The sequence below is a fragment of the Aspergillus novofumigatus genome (assembly GCF_002847465.1).
Source record: "Aspergillus novofumigatus IBT 16806 chromosome Unknown P174scaffold_7, whole genome shotgun sequence".
Lineage (NCBI taxonomy): Eukaryota > Fungi > Ascomycota > Eurotiomycetes > Eurotiales > Aspergillaceae > Aspergillus > Aspergillus novofumigatus.
Genome location: NW_020194280.1, coordinates 3,416 through 18,535, shown reverse-complemented (window position 1 = coordinate 18,535; position 15,120 = coordinate 3,416). Strand labels below are relative to the sequence as shown.

At 40.8% G+C, this 15,120-nt stretch overlaps 2 protein-coding genes across 2 annotated transcripts; both read right to left on the bottom strand.

Moving 5' to 3' along the window:
* Nucleotides 1–515: 515 nt before the first annotated feature.
* Nucleotides 516–1,839, bottom strand: P174DRAFT_433645 (uncharacterized protein; the record flags this gene model as incomplete). The annotated part of the gene is made up of 6 exons (XM_024825820.1): nt 516–688; nt 715–784; nt 919–1,235; nt 1,280–1,362; nt 1,641–1,665; nt 1,764–1,839. The coding sequence occupies 6 exons, from the start codon at nt 1,837–1,839 to the stop codon at nt 516–518; spliced, it is 744 nt and encodes a 247-aa protein (XP_024679112.1).
* A 4,626-nt stretch (nt 1,840–6,465) lies between these two features.
* Nucleotides 6,466–6,770, bottom strand: P174DRAFT_462716 (40S ribosomal protein eS21; the record flags this gene model as incomplete). Its single annotated transcript, XM_024830157.1, has 2 exons — nt 6,466–6,679; nt 6,751–6,770. The coding sequence occupies 2 exons, from the start codon at nt 6,768–6,770 to the stop codon at nt 6,466–6,468; spliced, it is 234 nt and encodes a 77-aa protein (XP_024679111.1).
* Nucleotides 6,771–15,120: the final 8,350 nt, after the last annotated feature.

Below are 15,120 nucleotides of genomic sequence, written 5' to 3'. Positions count from 1 at the left end.
TGGCTGAAAGTAGAAGATGCATACTAAGATCAGACCTTATACCGCACAGCCTTTTACTAGCGTCGCTAAGGCCGCCCCATTGCTGCTGTCGCCTCTGAAAAATTATTAGTGCCTGTGAGGAACAGCAGCGTGCAGGGGAGCAAGGGAGAAGACTTACTAACTAGCTACCATTGTTTGTGTTTCTGGGTCATAGGCTGCACAGGGGGCGCCTGAGGCGGGAGGAAGGGTGACTAGTGGTCAGGGGGCAATCCACATGGGGTATTAGACTTTAGAGACTGTGGTGCTGTAGGTAGTGCAGAGCTAAGTAGAGAGCTCTCTCCTAAGACCTTAATTACTCCTGCAGCACTCACTCTAATCACTCCCTGCTGGCTGGGGGTGGCATAGTCAGATCACTGCCCCTAACAACTCTCTGCAGCCTCGCCAGCTGCCGCGCACAAGTCTGAAGCCTAAGGTTAGCTTGATATCCACATCAAGGGGAAGTATAAGGAATGAATGTAGGGGCATACTGGCTCTAACTACTGTAGCTTGTCATTATTAACATTTTCGTCATCATCATCATCCTGAGAGATAGGGCCCTGACTACTGCCGCTGTGGTCATCCCCATTGCTGTTATCATCATTGTCATGGGGAGAGCTGGGGCGATGACCCCTATTACCAGGGCCAGGGCTATCTCTGCCACTATCCGCATCTAAACCTGAGTAGCTAGCTTTGGACTTGCTGCAGCTGCTCTCCTTAGTGGGGACCCTTTCTCAGAGTCTGAGACCATGTACTTGGTGGATTTATACTACATCACCAGTCAGTTTCAGTTACACAGATGAACTCACAATCCCAAGCTTTTCAGCCAGAGCCAAACCACTGGCCGAATGTCGGCTCCAGTCGAAAGGCGGAGGGGTAAGTGTTAGATAGGTGGTACTTTACCTTACTGGCTGTAGCCTTGGTGCGCTTTCGTTGCGCGCGGGCCTTAGTTAGTGAATCCTGCCTGACTCTCTCTCTCTTACAGCCCCTAGGCGTCATGCAGGCTTTCATCTGGTCTAGATCTTGCTGTGGTAGGCCAAGGTCATCCAGGTGCTTGATGTTTAGCTGACTGGCTGGCTGCCTGAGCATACAGTGGAGATAATCCACCACAGCCTGCTGGATGACCTCAGCCTTGGCCTGGTTGGTGGCTTGCTTATCTTCACTGTCATCCTTCACCTGTGCTGCCATGACCATAGGCTTCAGTAGATCATATAGTTGTGCTAAGAATTATGGGAGGGCCTTGAGCGTGTTATTGCACTCTAACCATCTGGATATAGTATACTCTTAGAAGATGGACCACACCTTCTAGCTACTTTACTGTCTAAGGCAGTAGACGCGTCCCACCACCTAAAAAAGCATATTAAGATTCAAGGGCGGCTTAAGGAGGATCACATAGCTATACTCTGCGTGGAGGTTGAGGCCATGGGCCCCATATTAGTAGGATGTGAGCAGGATGCAGTAAGAGGATTGGGAGTTAGTGAACTCAGCAGCAGCCTCCCAGCAGGCCACCTCTCCCATCTGGGCCCGGATGGTAATATACAGGACGCTAATTACATCTAAAAACATCTCCACCATCCACATTACTATTGGCCAGTAACAGAAGATTAAAAAACAGGGTTGCTTACCAGTCAGGTTCCGCCATAGGCCCTCCTGTTAGAAAATACAAAAGAGGTATCTGAGCTTCACACAGTCTGCTAACAGGTAATGTGCCACCCCTACCCACATTATAGGTATCATATTCCTCACACCAGGCATTGTTCTCCACCAAAAATTAGTAAACCCTCTGTTACCCTGGTCCACTACCTTTACTATCACCAGGGCCATGGTGTTAGTTTCTGCATTAGCTGCTCAGTAATAGTCATCCAGTAGCAGTAAGAATAATAGGTGACACAGGAGGCGTATCACATGCTAGTTAAGGTGCCCCTAGCTATCACCACCAGGGGCACCAGCGTGATGTGCCTCCTTGTCTAGGGCACTGCTGTGTTTCATCTCTATAACCAGCTGGATAAACCAGACATGGTGCTCCTTAAGCACCCTTAGGGGGTGCCAAACATCCACCAATATTATCTGCATGGGTGGGATTTTGTCGCCAATTAAGGCAGTCAAGTCAGAGACATCAACAGGATCCCCTATGTCTCTCCAGAGGCAGATCATGCATATGATGACAGGCAGGGCCCAGTAGGCCTCCTAGGGCGCTAGATGCCCCTTCTTAAAAAGACTAATGAATGCCTTTGGCTGGAGGAGATTATATAGTAGTAGGGTTGGGAGTTAATCCATCTTAGCAAAGCACTTATACTCTGAGAACTAATTAAAGTCAGTATTGTTAGTGTTAACAGCATCACATAAGCTCGAGGAGATGATTGTGAGATAACCACAGAGATCAAAGGCACAGTTATAAAGGGGCATTGCGGTCAGAAACTAAATATGGGGGCTTTGAGCAGACTGACTGACTAGTGCATACATGTCTAGATGATTTTGGCCGCATGGCCCTTGTCACAGACTACATGGCCAAACCATCCAGACACTGCTAACTTGTATCACTTTCCCAGTCATGCTTTTCAGCCAGAGCTGAAATCCTCTGGCTCATCTATATCTCCATCATTGCCCATTTCAGCCGCATCCTGCAATAGTGCCAACTGCTCTATAGCCAGTGTATTCTCATCAGGGTTTTCATCCTCGCCGTCCTCAGCTCCATCAACCTAGCGGCCCTTGCCTTTGCCATCAACCTTGGTCACTTTGGTCACAGTGCGTGCGGCCCAGGTACTATATGACAAGAGGATAATTATTCACAACATCTTCATGTTACAGTTGTCAAGCTGCCCAAGTTGTTCCTCCAGGTCCGCAAGTGTATCAACAGTAAGGGACTTGCGTGTGTAATTTAAAGTATGGGCTAAGAGCCTATAGAAGAGAAGGATGGTGAATGCATCACCTAACCTCACCATCAGCTCAGTTAGCCAAGTGTCAATAAGGGCAGATAGATAGAGAATGATTATTAGTCTATGGGTGTGTGTTGGGTCCTTCTCCACTTAAATAGACGCATACTAGATTGCTGCAATAGTTATTGTTATTTTGCCAGTGCCATAGGCATCAGCAAGGATGCCTGCAGTAACCAGGCTTGCTTCTTAGCAAAGCATCTAACATGCCCCAAGACTTGCCATTTCTTAAGGGTCATGGCTAGTTAGTTCATATTCAAAGGGACCACCAGAAGGGGGTTCAGTGGATTAAGTGTAAGTTCCTAGCAGGCGCAGTCATATAAAGGCAGGTCGGCAGAGAGGGTCATCCACCCCTTAGCATCACCAAGCTTGCCCTCCTTGGCTTGCTTAGTCTCAGTTCCACCTACCTCACTTACAGTGAGCACAACCATCTCCAACACATTACTAGCAGCCGCCAGCTGATTCAGGAAGACTTAGGTCTCTGAATCCCCCACTGACATGTTAGCAGGTTTGTGAATAATAAGCTTACTCTTAAAGTTATCCATCCCCATCATATGAGAGCATAAGAGCTCTCACTCTGATTTTATCATCAGAGGCTGGGTGATCACCGCCTTATTCCTGGTATGATCTAACCTAAAGATACATTCAAGGCTCTCCTAGACTATATCATAGTTATTAAGTATAGTAAGGTTGCCCTAATCAGCACGCTCCCTTACTATGATATATGTGTTAACATTGTTATGGCCGCCACCAAATATATCAGCAGCAACTATGTTGGGCCACAGGGAGTTAGGCTGATCTTGGCCGGGGCTAATACTCAGGTTAGTTAGGTTTAGGTTATGGTAGACAGGCTCCAGTGCTGGGTTTACTTAAGGCTTGTTTTTAGCCTTTTTACCACCTTGGATCTGTTTCTATACAAAGGCTAGCAACTTCCAGCCATGCAGGATATCATACAGATTAAGGACCAGGGGATCAGCAGAGAGGTTACTTTACAGGAAGAGTAAGCCCTTGGCTCTTATTAGTTACATGACAAACCAGAGGACTATTAGCTCTGGGATCTATATATCTTTAACACCCAGGACACCAACGCGTGGTGCTGCTAGGGCTAGCAAGACAGGGAGCATATTAGCATCCTACAACCAGTCCACAACAGTATTCTTAACCGCGCCTTTAATCTTGCCAGTATGGTCATAGTTATTAGTGTGGATGTGGATGTATCCATAGATGATATCCTTGGTTGCTGGCTCATTATCAATCAGGGCCCAGATTGCAGTGGAATCCTTCAGCTTAAAGCAGCCCGCAAGGCAGGTGGCACTGCCCTCCAAATTCTGGACAAAACTCTTATCATAGCTAATGCTAGCAATGCCGCACGGTTGAGTTATATTAGATGCCATAACTTCCTGAAAAGATTAACCATGGTCAGCCATCACTTTTATAATGCACACTCCATGATTTTAGTACCGGCCAAAAGCTCAGCCTCCCAACAACCTAAGCCGCACTGTGAGTATTATGGTTGATTTCAGCCCTGGCCAACTTAGCCTCAGGCACCCACTCCCAATGTTGTCTCCGGCTGAAATCAGCCTGGGGGGAATCTGCTTGATTTCGGCCCCAGCCAACTTAGCCTCAGGCACTCACTCCAGACGTTGGCTCCGGCCGAAATTTGCCCAATCAGGCAAGGCTGATCCAACGGGTGGGAGAGGGAGGGGCTTCAGGTGATGACTTACTGCAAGAAATAACTATTATAGTTAAAAGTAAAACAGAAGTTGGCGGTGATTATAAGGGTGAAATTTGTGGCTGCAATGCACACAGATCAAACAGTTTTTGGACATTAGGGATGATGTTAGCCTAGCTTTCAAATCAAGCAAGTTTGAAGACCGACACCCTTCAATCAAGGATTCACCGATTGCGGTGGGAGCCAAGGAGACTGGACAGTTGAAGGTATGCAAACAAAGAAGGTGTCAGGAGGCGGTTTGGTGGACAAAGAACAACAAAGCCAGGTATCAGGGATGAAAGAATGAATTTTCAGATAAAGCTCACTAAGTAATCACTAAAGACACAGATTAGCAAAGGAAGTGAGATTACACTAATTTCACTAAGGACTAAGAGATAGCTCACTGATAGATAACTAGGGACGGGAGTCTGGTACACTGTGTGTTATTATTCACTATTAGTATCCCTTGTAAAGAGCAACACAACTAGAATCCTCACCACTAGGTTCTATCAGTACACTTAGGTAAAAGAAAAACATGGCTGAGCAGGTCTTTGTCATAAGAAAAGAGAGCAAGTCAAACACCTAAGTGGTGGAATTTAGAAACAAGGAAATAAGCAGTAGAAAATAGAAATGAGGAACACTAGATTACCCCAAGTTTAGCAGGCCAAAGGGTGCAAGCAATAAGACATGCCAAATTCACATCCAAATGCTGGCTCGGGTGGAAATCCAATGCTTATAGGGTTTGGTATAGACAAAGAAACACCAGGGATTCTTAGGGGCATGGAGAGGAAGACAAATAACTTAGCTTCAGTATTACAATAAAGAAAAGTAATAAAGAAACTGTAGATTGCTCCTGGTGCTATAGAAGGGTTTACAAGGGGAAGTATGCGCGCCAGATCTGCCCCTAATTCTGTTGGCTCTAGCAGAAATCCACGGGTTATGTTGGTCCAAGCAAAGGAAACAGGGGAAATTCGGACAGGGAGGTGAAGAAGGAGATGCAATATCAAAGCAGAATTAATAATAAAGTTATTAGAAGCAGATACTGACCTTAAAATTATTTGTAGTTAGAGATGAGATGTTGTTGGCGATGGTGTTAAGGGGAAGAAGAAGAAGAAGATGGAAGGAGGTAAGATGGAGGTGGATGAACAGAATTATACATTATATAGCACAGGGTTGAAGCCCTAGGCAAGACATTTTATAGAAAAGTGAATGTGTTTGTGAATGTATGTTACTGTGAACATTAAAGCTATACAGAATATACCATCAAGCAATCTGATTGGTTGAGCCTGAGCACCCACCCACAAGTGTCTCAGCCAATAACATCATCACATGATATTCAGCCGCCCTGACAGCATAGTTGGCTCTGGCCGAAATCAGGGGCACCTGGCTGTGAGTAAGTGACAGTTGGCTCTGGCCAAAATCCAGGGCACCTGGCTGTGAGCAAGCAACAGTTGGCTCTGGCTGAAATCAGGGGGCACCTGGCTGTGAGTAATACAGGTCAGATAAGCACAGGTAATAGAAGCTGTGAGGATCCTATACATGGAATGGATTAACAGGGTTAAATTAGATAGAAGTTCTTTAAGTCTTCATTAACTCATGGTAAAAGAAAATGATTTTCAGGTATCATTAACTCCCAGACATAACTTATCTAACGGCCCATCTTTTCCTATCCGCACCAACATCCAAATCAGCATGCGGGTTGGCTGACCATAATTTAACAGATATAGAACTTATATCCAAGCAACCTGTCTCGCACAGCAAACACCAGAAAAAGTCATCTAGCATTTACCGCTGGCGGCTGGCGGTTCAGACATTGCGCACATTGCCATCACACTGGCAGAGGCGGTTCAGGGAGTCATCACTCTTGCCATGAGCACAGAGGAAGCCGCAGAGCACATAGCTCTGGTTATCGCTGGTGTAGCGACTGTTCTCATCAACCTTGCTGATAGAGATCTGGATGGAGGTGTGGTTGTTGGCCCTAATAATATGGTTAGTGGTGCTGCACTTGCAGTGGACACAGCTATAAGAAAGGAAGACTTAAAACCAGAAATAGTGCAGATAGTGAAGGAAAGTAAGGTAGTATTTACTTACAGATTAATCTCCCTTCTCATTCTCCATCTTAGTGGTTTAGTAGAGTTAAGCTTGATAGGGAGGAAGATAGAGAATGAGAAGGGAGAGATAGTTAACTATATATTAGGATAGTTAAATGGTGAGCAGATGATAGAGTATTATAAAGTATAACTAGATAGATAAGTGAGCACGTGATACCTGGCCCTGACCGAAATTAGTATGCATATACAGATTAGAGTGGTTTGGTAAGGTGGTTAAGGTTGACAACAGTAAGGAAGATGGAGAATGAAAAGGGATGGGAGAGATTGACTATCATTATAGGTAAATAGGTAAGATAATGAGGCAGTACAAGAAATGATTACATAGTTATGAAATACCCAGATTAATACCTACACCAGTGAAACATGGCCCCGGCCGAAATTAGGGCATGCCAGCCTGGTTAACAACCATTGCTCATCATAATGGGCGGTAGGATAGGAGAATCAGTGTATTAGCCTGTGGGTATAGGAGATCTAGTAGGTATATATATAAGATGATAGATTCCCATCAGGTAAAAATAGAGCTAATTCCTAAGCCTCAGTATTAGGGGACATGCACCTCTACTAGGTAACTTCCTTGGTCCATCAACGCCTGTACTTTTGTGTTTTGATGATTCCTTTCTGCATGCACCTTAGCCCTGTGCAATAGCCATCTCTTCCTAGAGCTGGTAATGAATTGACAGCCAGGCCTATGACATCTATATCCATCTTTTAGTTCCAGAAATGGAAAAGGGCATAGGGCTTCTTGTTCACACAGGGTAGCCTAAATATCCTCAAGACATAGAAGATCATAATCCTCTATTACTTGAACCTCATCATGAGTAATTAACCGATCTGCATAGTGTCGTTAAAGGTGTGTAGCCCTTGACATATATGGTATAGCAGTGCTATGGTTAATATATATCAGTAATTTCCACTCCGTGAAGTGCTTAAGGAATGGCCAGGGAGTGTCCTTAAATGGCTAAGAGATTGTGCTAGGTGGCAGGGAGAACTGTGGAGTAGGCTAACTAGATGTTACTCTTAGCTGAGAGACTTGTGAGGTGGGCCAGAGGATGAAGTTATGCTATAGATAGGATGCCCACTGAAAGATGTCTAATTTATCCCCAAAGCCTGCATGTGGTATAGCCCTGTCCCTGGCATAGACATGTTGATTAATTAAGAAATGATGTCCGGCCTGGGCAGTAAAGACATTCTGGAGCAGTGCTGCTGCTTGAGCTAGGTCCTCCCTAGAAGCCTGAGATGGTAAGTGCTTCTTAGTGATTCTAATGGCAATATAACAGTATTTTTATGTTGTGAGGCGCACACCATTAAAGGCCCCCTTACTTAACTCAAACATCATCTATGATACCTATCCCCTCTCTGCTGTATGCCTTGCTCCAGGCACAGCAAATAAATAATAATCATCTGTAGGTTGGGGTTTGGGGGCTGGGTTGGCAGAGCAGGTGTGGATCCTTTCTTTTACCTTTATCTCTTCTCTTAATTGAGAGCTAAAACAAGGGATTGCACATGAACAAGGTAAAGTACTACCAGCCTCCCAACCTGTGGTGGAAGAAACCAGGGTGTATGGTTATATAACTCAGTCTAATTCCAGCTCTTGTTGTAATCTATAATGATGAGCACAGATCTATTATAAATAAAGATATTTCATCAAGATGTAGATGTATTCTGCTACTTGATGTTCTAGAGCTCTATGCCTTAACTTAGCTGCCCCCAAGTCATATTAATTAGTACTGCGAGTTCTCATAGAAACTGCTTCACATTACTTAGGTATTATCTACACCTTTAAAGTCCCATGTGTCCTTTTGCCTTATGGGTTGAATGCCATCAGGTGGAGTCTCACAGAGCTATAGCAGTGCTTCACAGGATATTTAACGCAGTGACAGCAGATCTAAAAATAAGAAGCCAGCTGTATCTTCATGTAGCCAGTCCTGTAAGTCAGCTAGCATGATTAGTGACTTATAGCCCTAGAGCAGGACTTCATCTAAAAAGGAAGTTAGATTTAATATCATGCCTTGGACCCAAGCACACATTAAGTCTATTGCAATGCCTCTAGCCCTATTATGGTGGATGACTTGCCCATCATCTGACCAGTGCATATTTAGGGGTTGCTTCTGGTGACGTGTAATACTGAGCCCTTTGCTTATCAACTGCAGGAGCTTAGCCATAGGATACTAACTATCCCATCCAGTAAAGGTACTATGTACCAACAGTGCCTGGTCAAGGTAATTTGGATATTCAGTACAGGCATAGATATTGGGAATAAACCCATAGGGCTTGACTGGCAGGGCATATTCTAATAGTAATATCCATGATACCTATAAGAGAGCTGTAAGTTTGGAAGTGTAGCTGTAAGGATTATAGAAGCTCTTTGTCTTAGGTTGGATTCCACACATGGTGGTGAAAGTAACAATCACATTTTGAAATTTATCACTATGTGTGTGGCCAGCCTTTCTGGTAAGCAACCTAATGCAGAATGAAAAAAGCCACTCTTCCAGCCAGGCCTGACCAGTTGAGGGAAGGCAGCGCAGGATATAATTATTATTTTAATGTCTTAGGTCTCCAAGTCTGGGCTTTGTAGTTTCAGGGGGAAACCAGTCATTAGAGTAGTCACTCTCAGTGCCTGAGAATGATGATGCTCAGCCTGATCCAAGCTTATCTGCAGTAAAGCTTGGATTAGTACCATCAGATCCATCACTTCCATCTGAAGCTACTTCAGTGTCATCTCCTGAAGGGTCAATTAACTGACTTGAGGATTGCATGATGGCAAGGCAGTTACAATAATGTAGCTATTATAAATAAGGATTTATATTCCTCTTCTTAGACATAACCTTTAACTTCCTGCCTCCACATCTTGTTGTCATTGGGATTAGAACTATATTAGGGGCTTGCTCTCTGGGTGGAAAGCTCCCTAAACCTTAAGACACCACCTGCGTGTTATAGGTTTTGGACGGAGGTGGAATAACCACACCAACTAATATCTGAAATGGCTGTTGCTCTGAGAGCCATTATCACTTTATCTAAAGTTGCTGTTGGGCTGAAGGCCCCTGCTGCTTAATTTAATGGCTAGTAGATCCTTGGCTGCCAACAGCACATTATGAGCCAAACTCCAGATCTTGTGATCATTCAGTAGGCCTATCTTCCAAGGGATCAGGATTAGTGAAACTATCTTCAATATAGCTCTCAAGGAAGTAGTCAAGCCAATCCCATATTAGAGTAGCTTCCCATTCCTATAAAGGATCTAAAAATACCCCAAGCTTTAACCATCACACTTTATTATCTCTGAGAGGCACACTGCGGAAGATGAAGCAAAGAAGCTGTCTCCAGACCCAGATATAACCCTTCTCTGTGCTAGGGTTTAGGAAGTCAAGTGGACGCTTTCCTCAGCATTATATAATTAGACTTAAAAACACTTCCTTAATAGAGGTAGGTGTCTGGTGGAGTGTTCGAAATGCTTGCTCCATAATACAATCAAAGGTCGCCAGGATCATGGCGAGTATCTGGTTACTGCAATTAATCAGCACTTGCTCAAATCAGTAATTAACATCTAGCGCACCCCAGAATGGCTGGAGCTCACAGATGGACTGCAGAGTTCCAACATGTCCAGCTGCCCAAACCATTCCATCTAACAAGCGTCCGTGAAAGTAGTGTAACCACTCTGTGGATTAAAGCCAAGGAGTAACATCATTATTAAGATGGTGGTTATTAAGGAGAAACACATCATCTAAGTTTGGAGAGGGACCAGGAGCATATCCAGCCATGTCTTCTATATTTAGAACCAGACTAGGGACGGGTTTAGTGCTAACATAGGAGTCTAGAACTTAGAGAGGTTAGCATATATTAGCAAAGGTAATAAGATAGAATCTTTACCCAGCGCATTAGATGAGTATTTCTGAACATCATGAACTCAAGTCTCTTCATATATAAGCCTGGAAATCCATGCTGGTCGAGTAGGTGCCTGAATTAATGGTATTTATCTTGAATCACATGTCTCAGTTTCAGTCTGTTTAGTTAACTGCAAGTTGGGCTGTGAGTCAGGGACTAGAAGGATTAGCTGGTTAGCATATTTTAGATATGATGTATAAATCCTTACCTAGAACTCTAGCTAGTTCTGGACCTGATAGTTGTGAATCAGGGACATCTGCATCTACAGCATGTATTAGCAAAATTATTAGTGAGGATGTTGTAGGTTCATACAGATACTATCTGAAATTGTCTCCAACTCGCGCTGCACCAAAGGTGGTAAAGACCTGATCTCAGGCGCGCAAGCACCTTGTTGATGTAGATACTCAGTCTTGATTACCCAGTATCTAGTCTTCAGCAATCCACAGAACCACTACTGGCCCTGGACTTGAACCAGACTTAGCCCTAGACCAAGATGTTGTTGTTGATGATGTTTCCTAATCAAATCACAAGATGGAGTTAGGAAATCGCAGTCAGGGCAGTGCCATAGATTAACCATCTTTAGGTGGGGAACAGGTATTATATGTGGTGGAATTAGGAAGTCTGAGTGATCATAGCGTGGCTTTGCATTAGACGGAATGCATTGTAGGTGATGGTCTCAGTTTTCAGGGGGCACCTTATGCACATCAATAAGATGTCTGCACTTGACTTTTACAGGAACTGCAATGCAGCATTCAAGGCAGAAAATTGCCTGGTATATGGTGCTATACAAGTATAGACTGGGTTCACTAGCCATTGCCATTCCCAGTGTGTTCAAATTAATGGATAGTGGGATACTTATAAGGCACTTATGAAATCATAACAATATTATGCGTGGAGTCCACATCGCAGGGGGGTGTTGGTTAGTTTTAGATCAATCAGCACGGGAGGTGAATGGCAGTGGGCGGGAAGTCTCATTAGGCTTTGAAATAGGGGTAAACATTGATATTGCTGCATTTCAGCTAGAGCCAAAATAGAATTGCTCTAGAAATGAAATGGGGGCTGGAAAAACTAATATGGTGAGTCAAAGGATTTCAGCTGGAGCCAAAAGGGAATGGCTCCGGCCAGAATCCTGATGCAAATAGATGGATTTCGGCCGGAGCCAAAAGGGTATTTAATGGCTCTGGCCGAAATCCCGATGTGAATGGATAACGGATTTCAGCCAGAGCCATCAACTTTTAGGCTCTGGTTGAAGGGTTACTGGTTAAAATAATAAATTTACTATAGGTCTAGTACTAGATAACTAATTATTTATTTTTAGTAGATAGTAGGGACTTTTAGCTGTAGAATAATAATAGACTAATTATATAAGTATAATTCCTGGTTTATTAAAAATTATTAAAAGCTACTTTAAAATTTATTACCTGCTAACTAATTATAATTATTTTTAGTAAATAAAGCTATTTTTAACTAATCTAATAATATATAGTATACTTAGTAATAATAAGCCTAGAATTTTTAAAACTCTATATAATTAAATATTTTATAAATTTTATATAGTAGACTAGTAGAGATATATATTAAAGAGAGGTAATACTAAGAGATCTAGTAAGCTAGATAATAATTAGATTTAGTTACTAGAAAAGATTTAGTCTAGATAATAGATATATATATTTATATTTATTAGATTAAGATAAGAAGAGATTAAGTATATATATTTAAAAAAAAAATAAGAGAAATTTAGAGATTAGATCTAGACTATAACTAGTATATATTAAAGTATATTATACTTCTTAAACCTTATTAATAAAATATATCTAGTATTAAACTAGGAATATACTAGTATATACTAAACTTTAGAAGAAATTCTAAAAATAATATATATTAAAGTATACTATACTTCTTAAACTCTATTAATAAAATATATCTAATACTAAACTAGAAATATATTAAGATATACTATCCTATAGAGGGTAGAGGACCCTACTAGAGTCTAAGTTTAGGTTTAGCCTATTCTATAAGGGATAGAGTACTATAGGTATAATAGATTTAGGATATAATATCTTATTAGCTAGTTATGCCCTATATTAGGGCATAGTAGATTTAAAAGTAAGGTATATAGTAGATTTAAATATTATAGACTAATTAAGCTTAGATTTTATAGGAAGATAGAGTAGGTAATTATTTCTATTCTATAAGGGATAGAGTACTATTCTATATAGAGAGTTATAGATTTAGGTTAATACTATAACTATAGCTAATCTTTATAAAATCTATATTATTTAATAAAGCTTAAAGAGAGTAATCTACTAATAATACTACTACTTAAAAATATTAAGGATTAGTAGAGTTATTATAGGTAAAAGAAATATAATAGAAATTTAAAAGTAGTTAGTCTCCTAAAGTATACTAACTACTAGTAATAGTATTATACATAGACTCTATAGTTCCTATACTAAATAAGACTAACTATAAGGTCTACTAAGTGTAGACTCTATAATTATAGCTATCTAATCTAGATTTTATAGTCCTGATTATCCTGCCTTAGTAGACTCTATGGTAATAGCCTATATCTTAGTTAATTCTTAATATTTTTAAATAGTTTAAAATACTTTATAATTCTAATTAGCTAAATTATTATATTCTAATATTAAATCCTTAATTATTCACTAGTAAGGTGGTTAAACTAGGGGGGTAGGCACTAGGTTAAAATTTTTTATTAGGGTGTGCTAAGATAATTATCTATAAGAAGCCTATACCCTTTTAGGCCACTATCTAGCCTAGATTAGTATCTAAGGCATCTATTAATATAAAAGGGCCTTAGAATTCAGGTAGAAATTATAAGAAAAATAATTAGTAGTATTTATTAAAAGCCTAGTACTAGATAACTAATAATAAATATTTTTAGTAAATAGTAGGGACTTTTAGCTATAGAATAATAATAGTCTGATTATATAAGTATAATTCCTATTTTTTTAAAAATTCTTAAAAGACACTTTGAAATTTATTACCTACTAACTAATTATAATTATTTTTAGTGAATAGACTAAATTTTAACTAGAAGAATGATATATAGTATGCTTAGTAATACTAAGCCTAGAATTTTTAAAAATTTATAGAAGTTAATGTTTTGTGGATTTTATTTAGAGAGTAGGTCTAGACTTAGTGGTCTAGTAGGGAGAGGCCTATAAGCAGGCTACCTAGACTAGGTGATTTAGCATTGATAGGTCCCTGTGTGGGCTATCTAGACTAGGTGATCCAGCTTTAATAGGTCCCTACATGGGCTATCTAGACTAGTTAATTCAGTATGGCTTAGCCTAGTTTTTAGGGCAGGTGCACCCTAACTATAAGGGGCACAGCTAGTTATTTACATTATTTTGTTAGTTATAGTAGTTATGTTAGGAGATTAAGGTTAATCAGCATTAATATATTTAGGAATGAATATATATTTTAGTATACCATAATGCGCAGAGATATATATTATATAGTTAGTTTATATAGTATGTTAGCTAAATCAGTGGTTTATACATATATATATATATATAATATCAACCATAGTTATAATAGACATAGGTAGTAGGTAGGGAGGGAGTAAGAGAGATAGTAGGTAGATAGGAAGGTAGATAGTAGGTAGGCAGTAAGGCAGGCAGTAAGGTAGATAGGGAGGCAGATAGTAAGGTCATATATGAGGCAGGCAGTAAGGCAGGCAGTGAGGTAAGTAGTAAAGTAGGTAGTAAGGCAGGTAGTAAGATAGGTAGTGAAGTAGGTAGTAAGGTAGGTAGAATAAGGCCTAGGTAGTCCAGGTGGTCTAGGGTTTTAGGTTAGTATATCCTAATCATAAGGGGCACCTACTAGCAGTATTATGCGCGGACTCCATAGTTCCTATACTAATTAGGGCTAACCACAGGGCCTAATGACTGTAGTTTCTATATCCATTCCCTGTCTAGTCCAGATTCCACAGTCCTAATCATCCTGCCTTAGCAGACTCCACGGCAATGGCCCATACCTTAGTCAATTCTTAATATTTTTGAATGGTTTAAAATGCTTTATGAATCTAATTAGCTAAATTATTATATTCTAATATCAAATCCTTGATTATTCGCTAGCAAGGTGGTTAAACTAGGGGGGTAGGTGCCAGGTCAAAATTTTTTATTGGGGTGTGCTAAGATGATTATCTGCGGGAAGCCTCTACCCTTTTAGGCCACCACCTAGCCTGGATTAGTGCCTGAGGCATCTATTAACCTAGAAGGGCCTTAGAATTCAGGCAGAAATTATGAGAAAAATAATTAGTAGTATTTATTAAAAGCCTAGTACTAGGTGACTAATAATAAATATTTTTAGTAAATAGTAGGGACTTTTAGCTATAGAATGATAATAGTCTGATTATATAAGCATGATTCTTAATTTTTTAAAAATCCTTAAAAGACACTTTGAAATTTATTACCTACTAACTAATTATAATTATTTTTAGTTA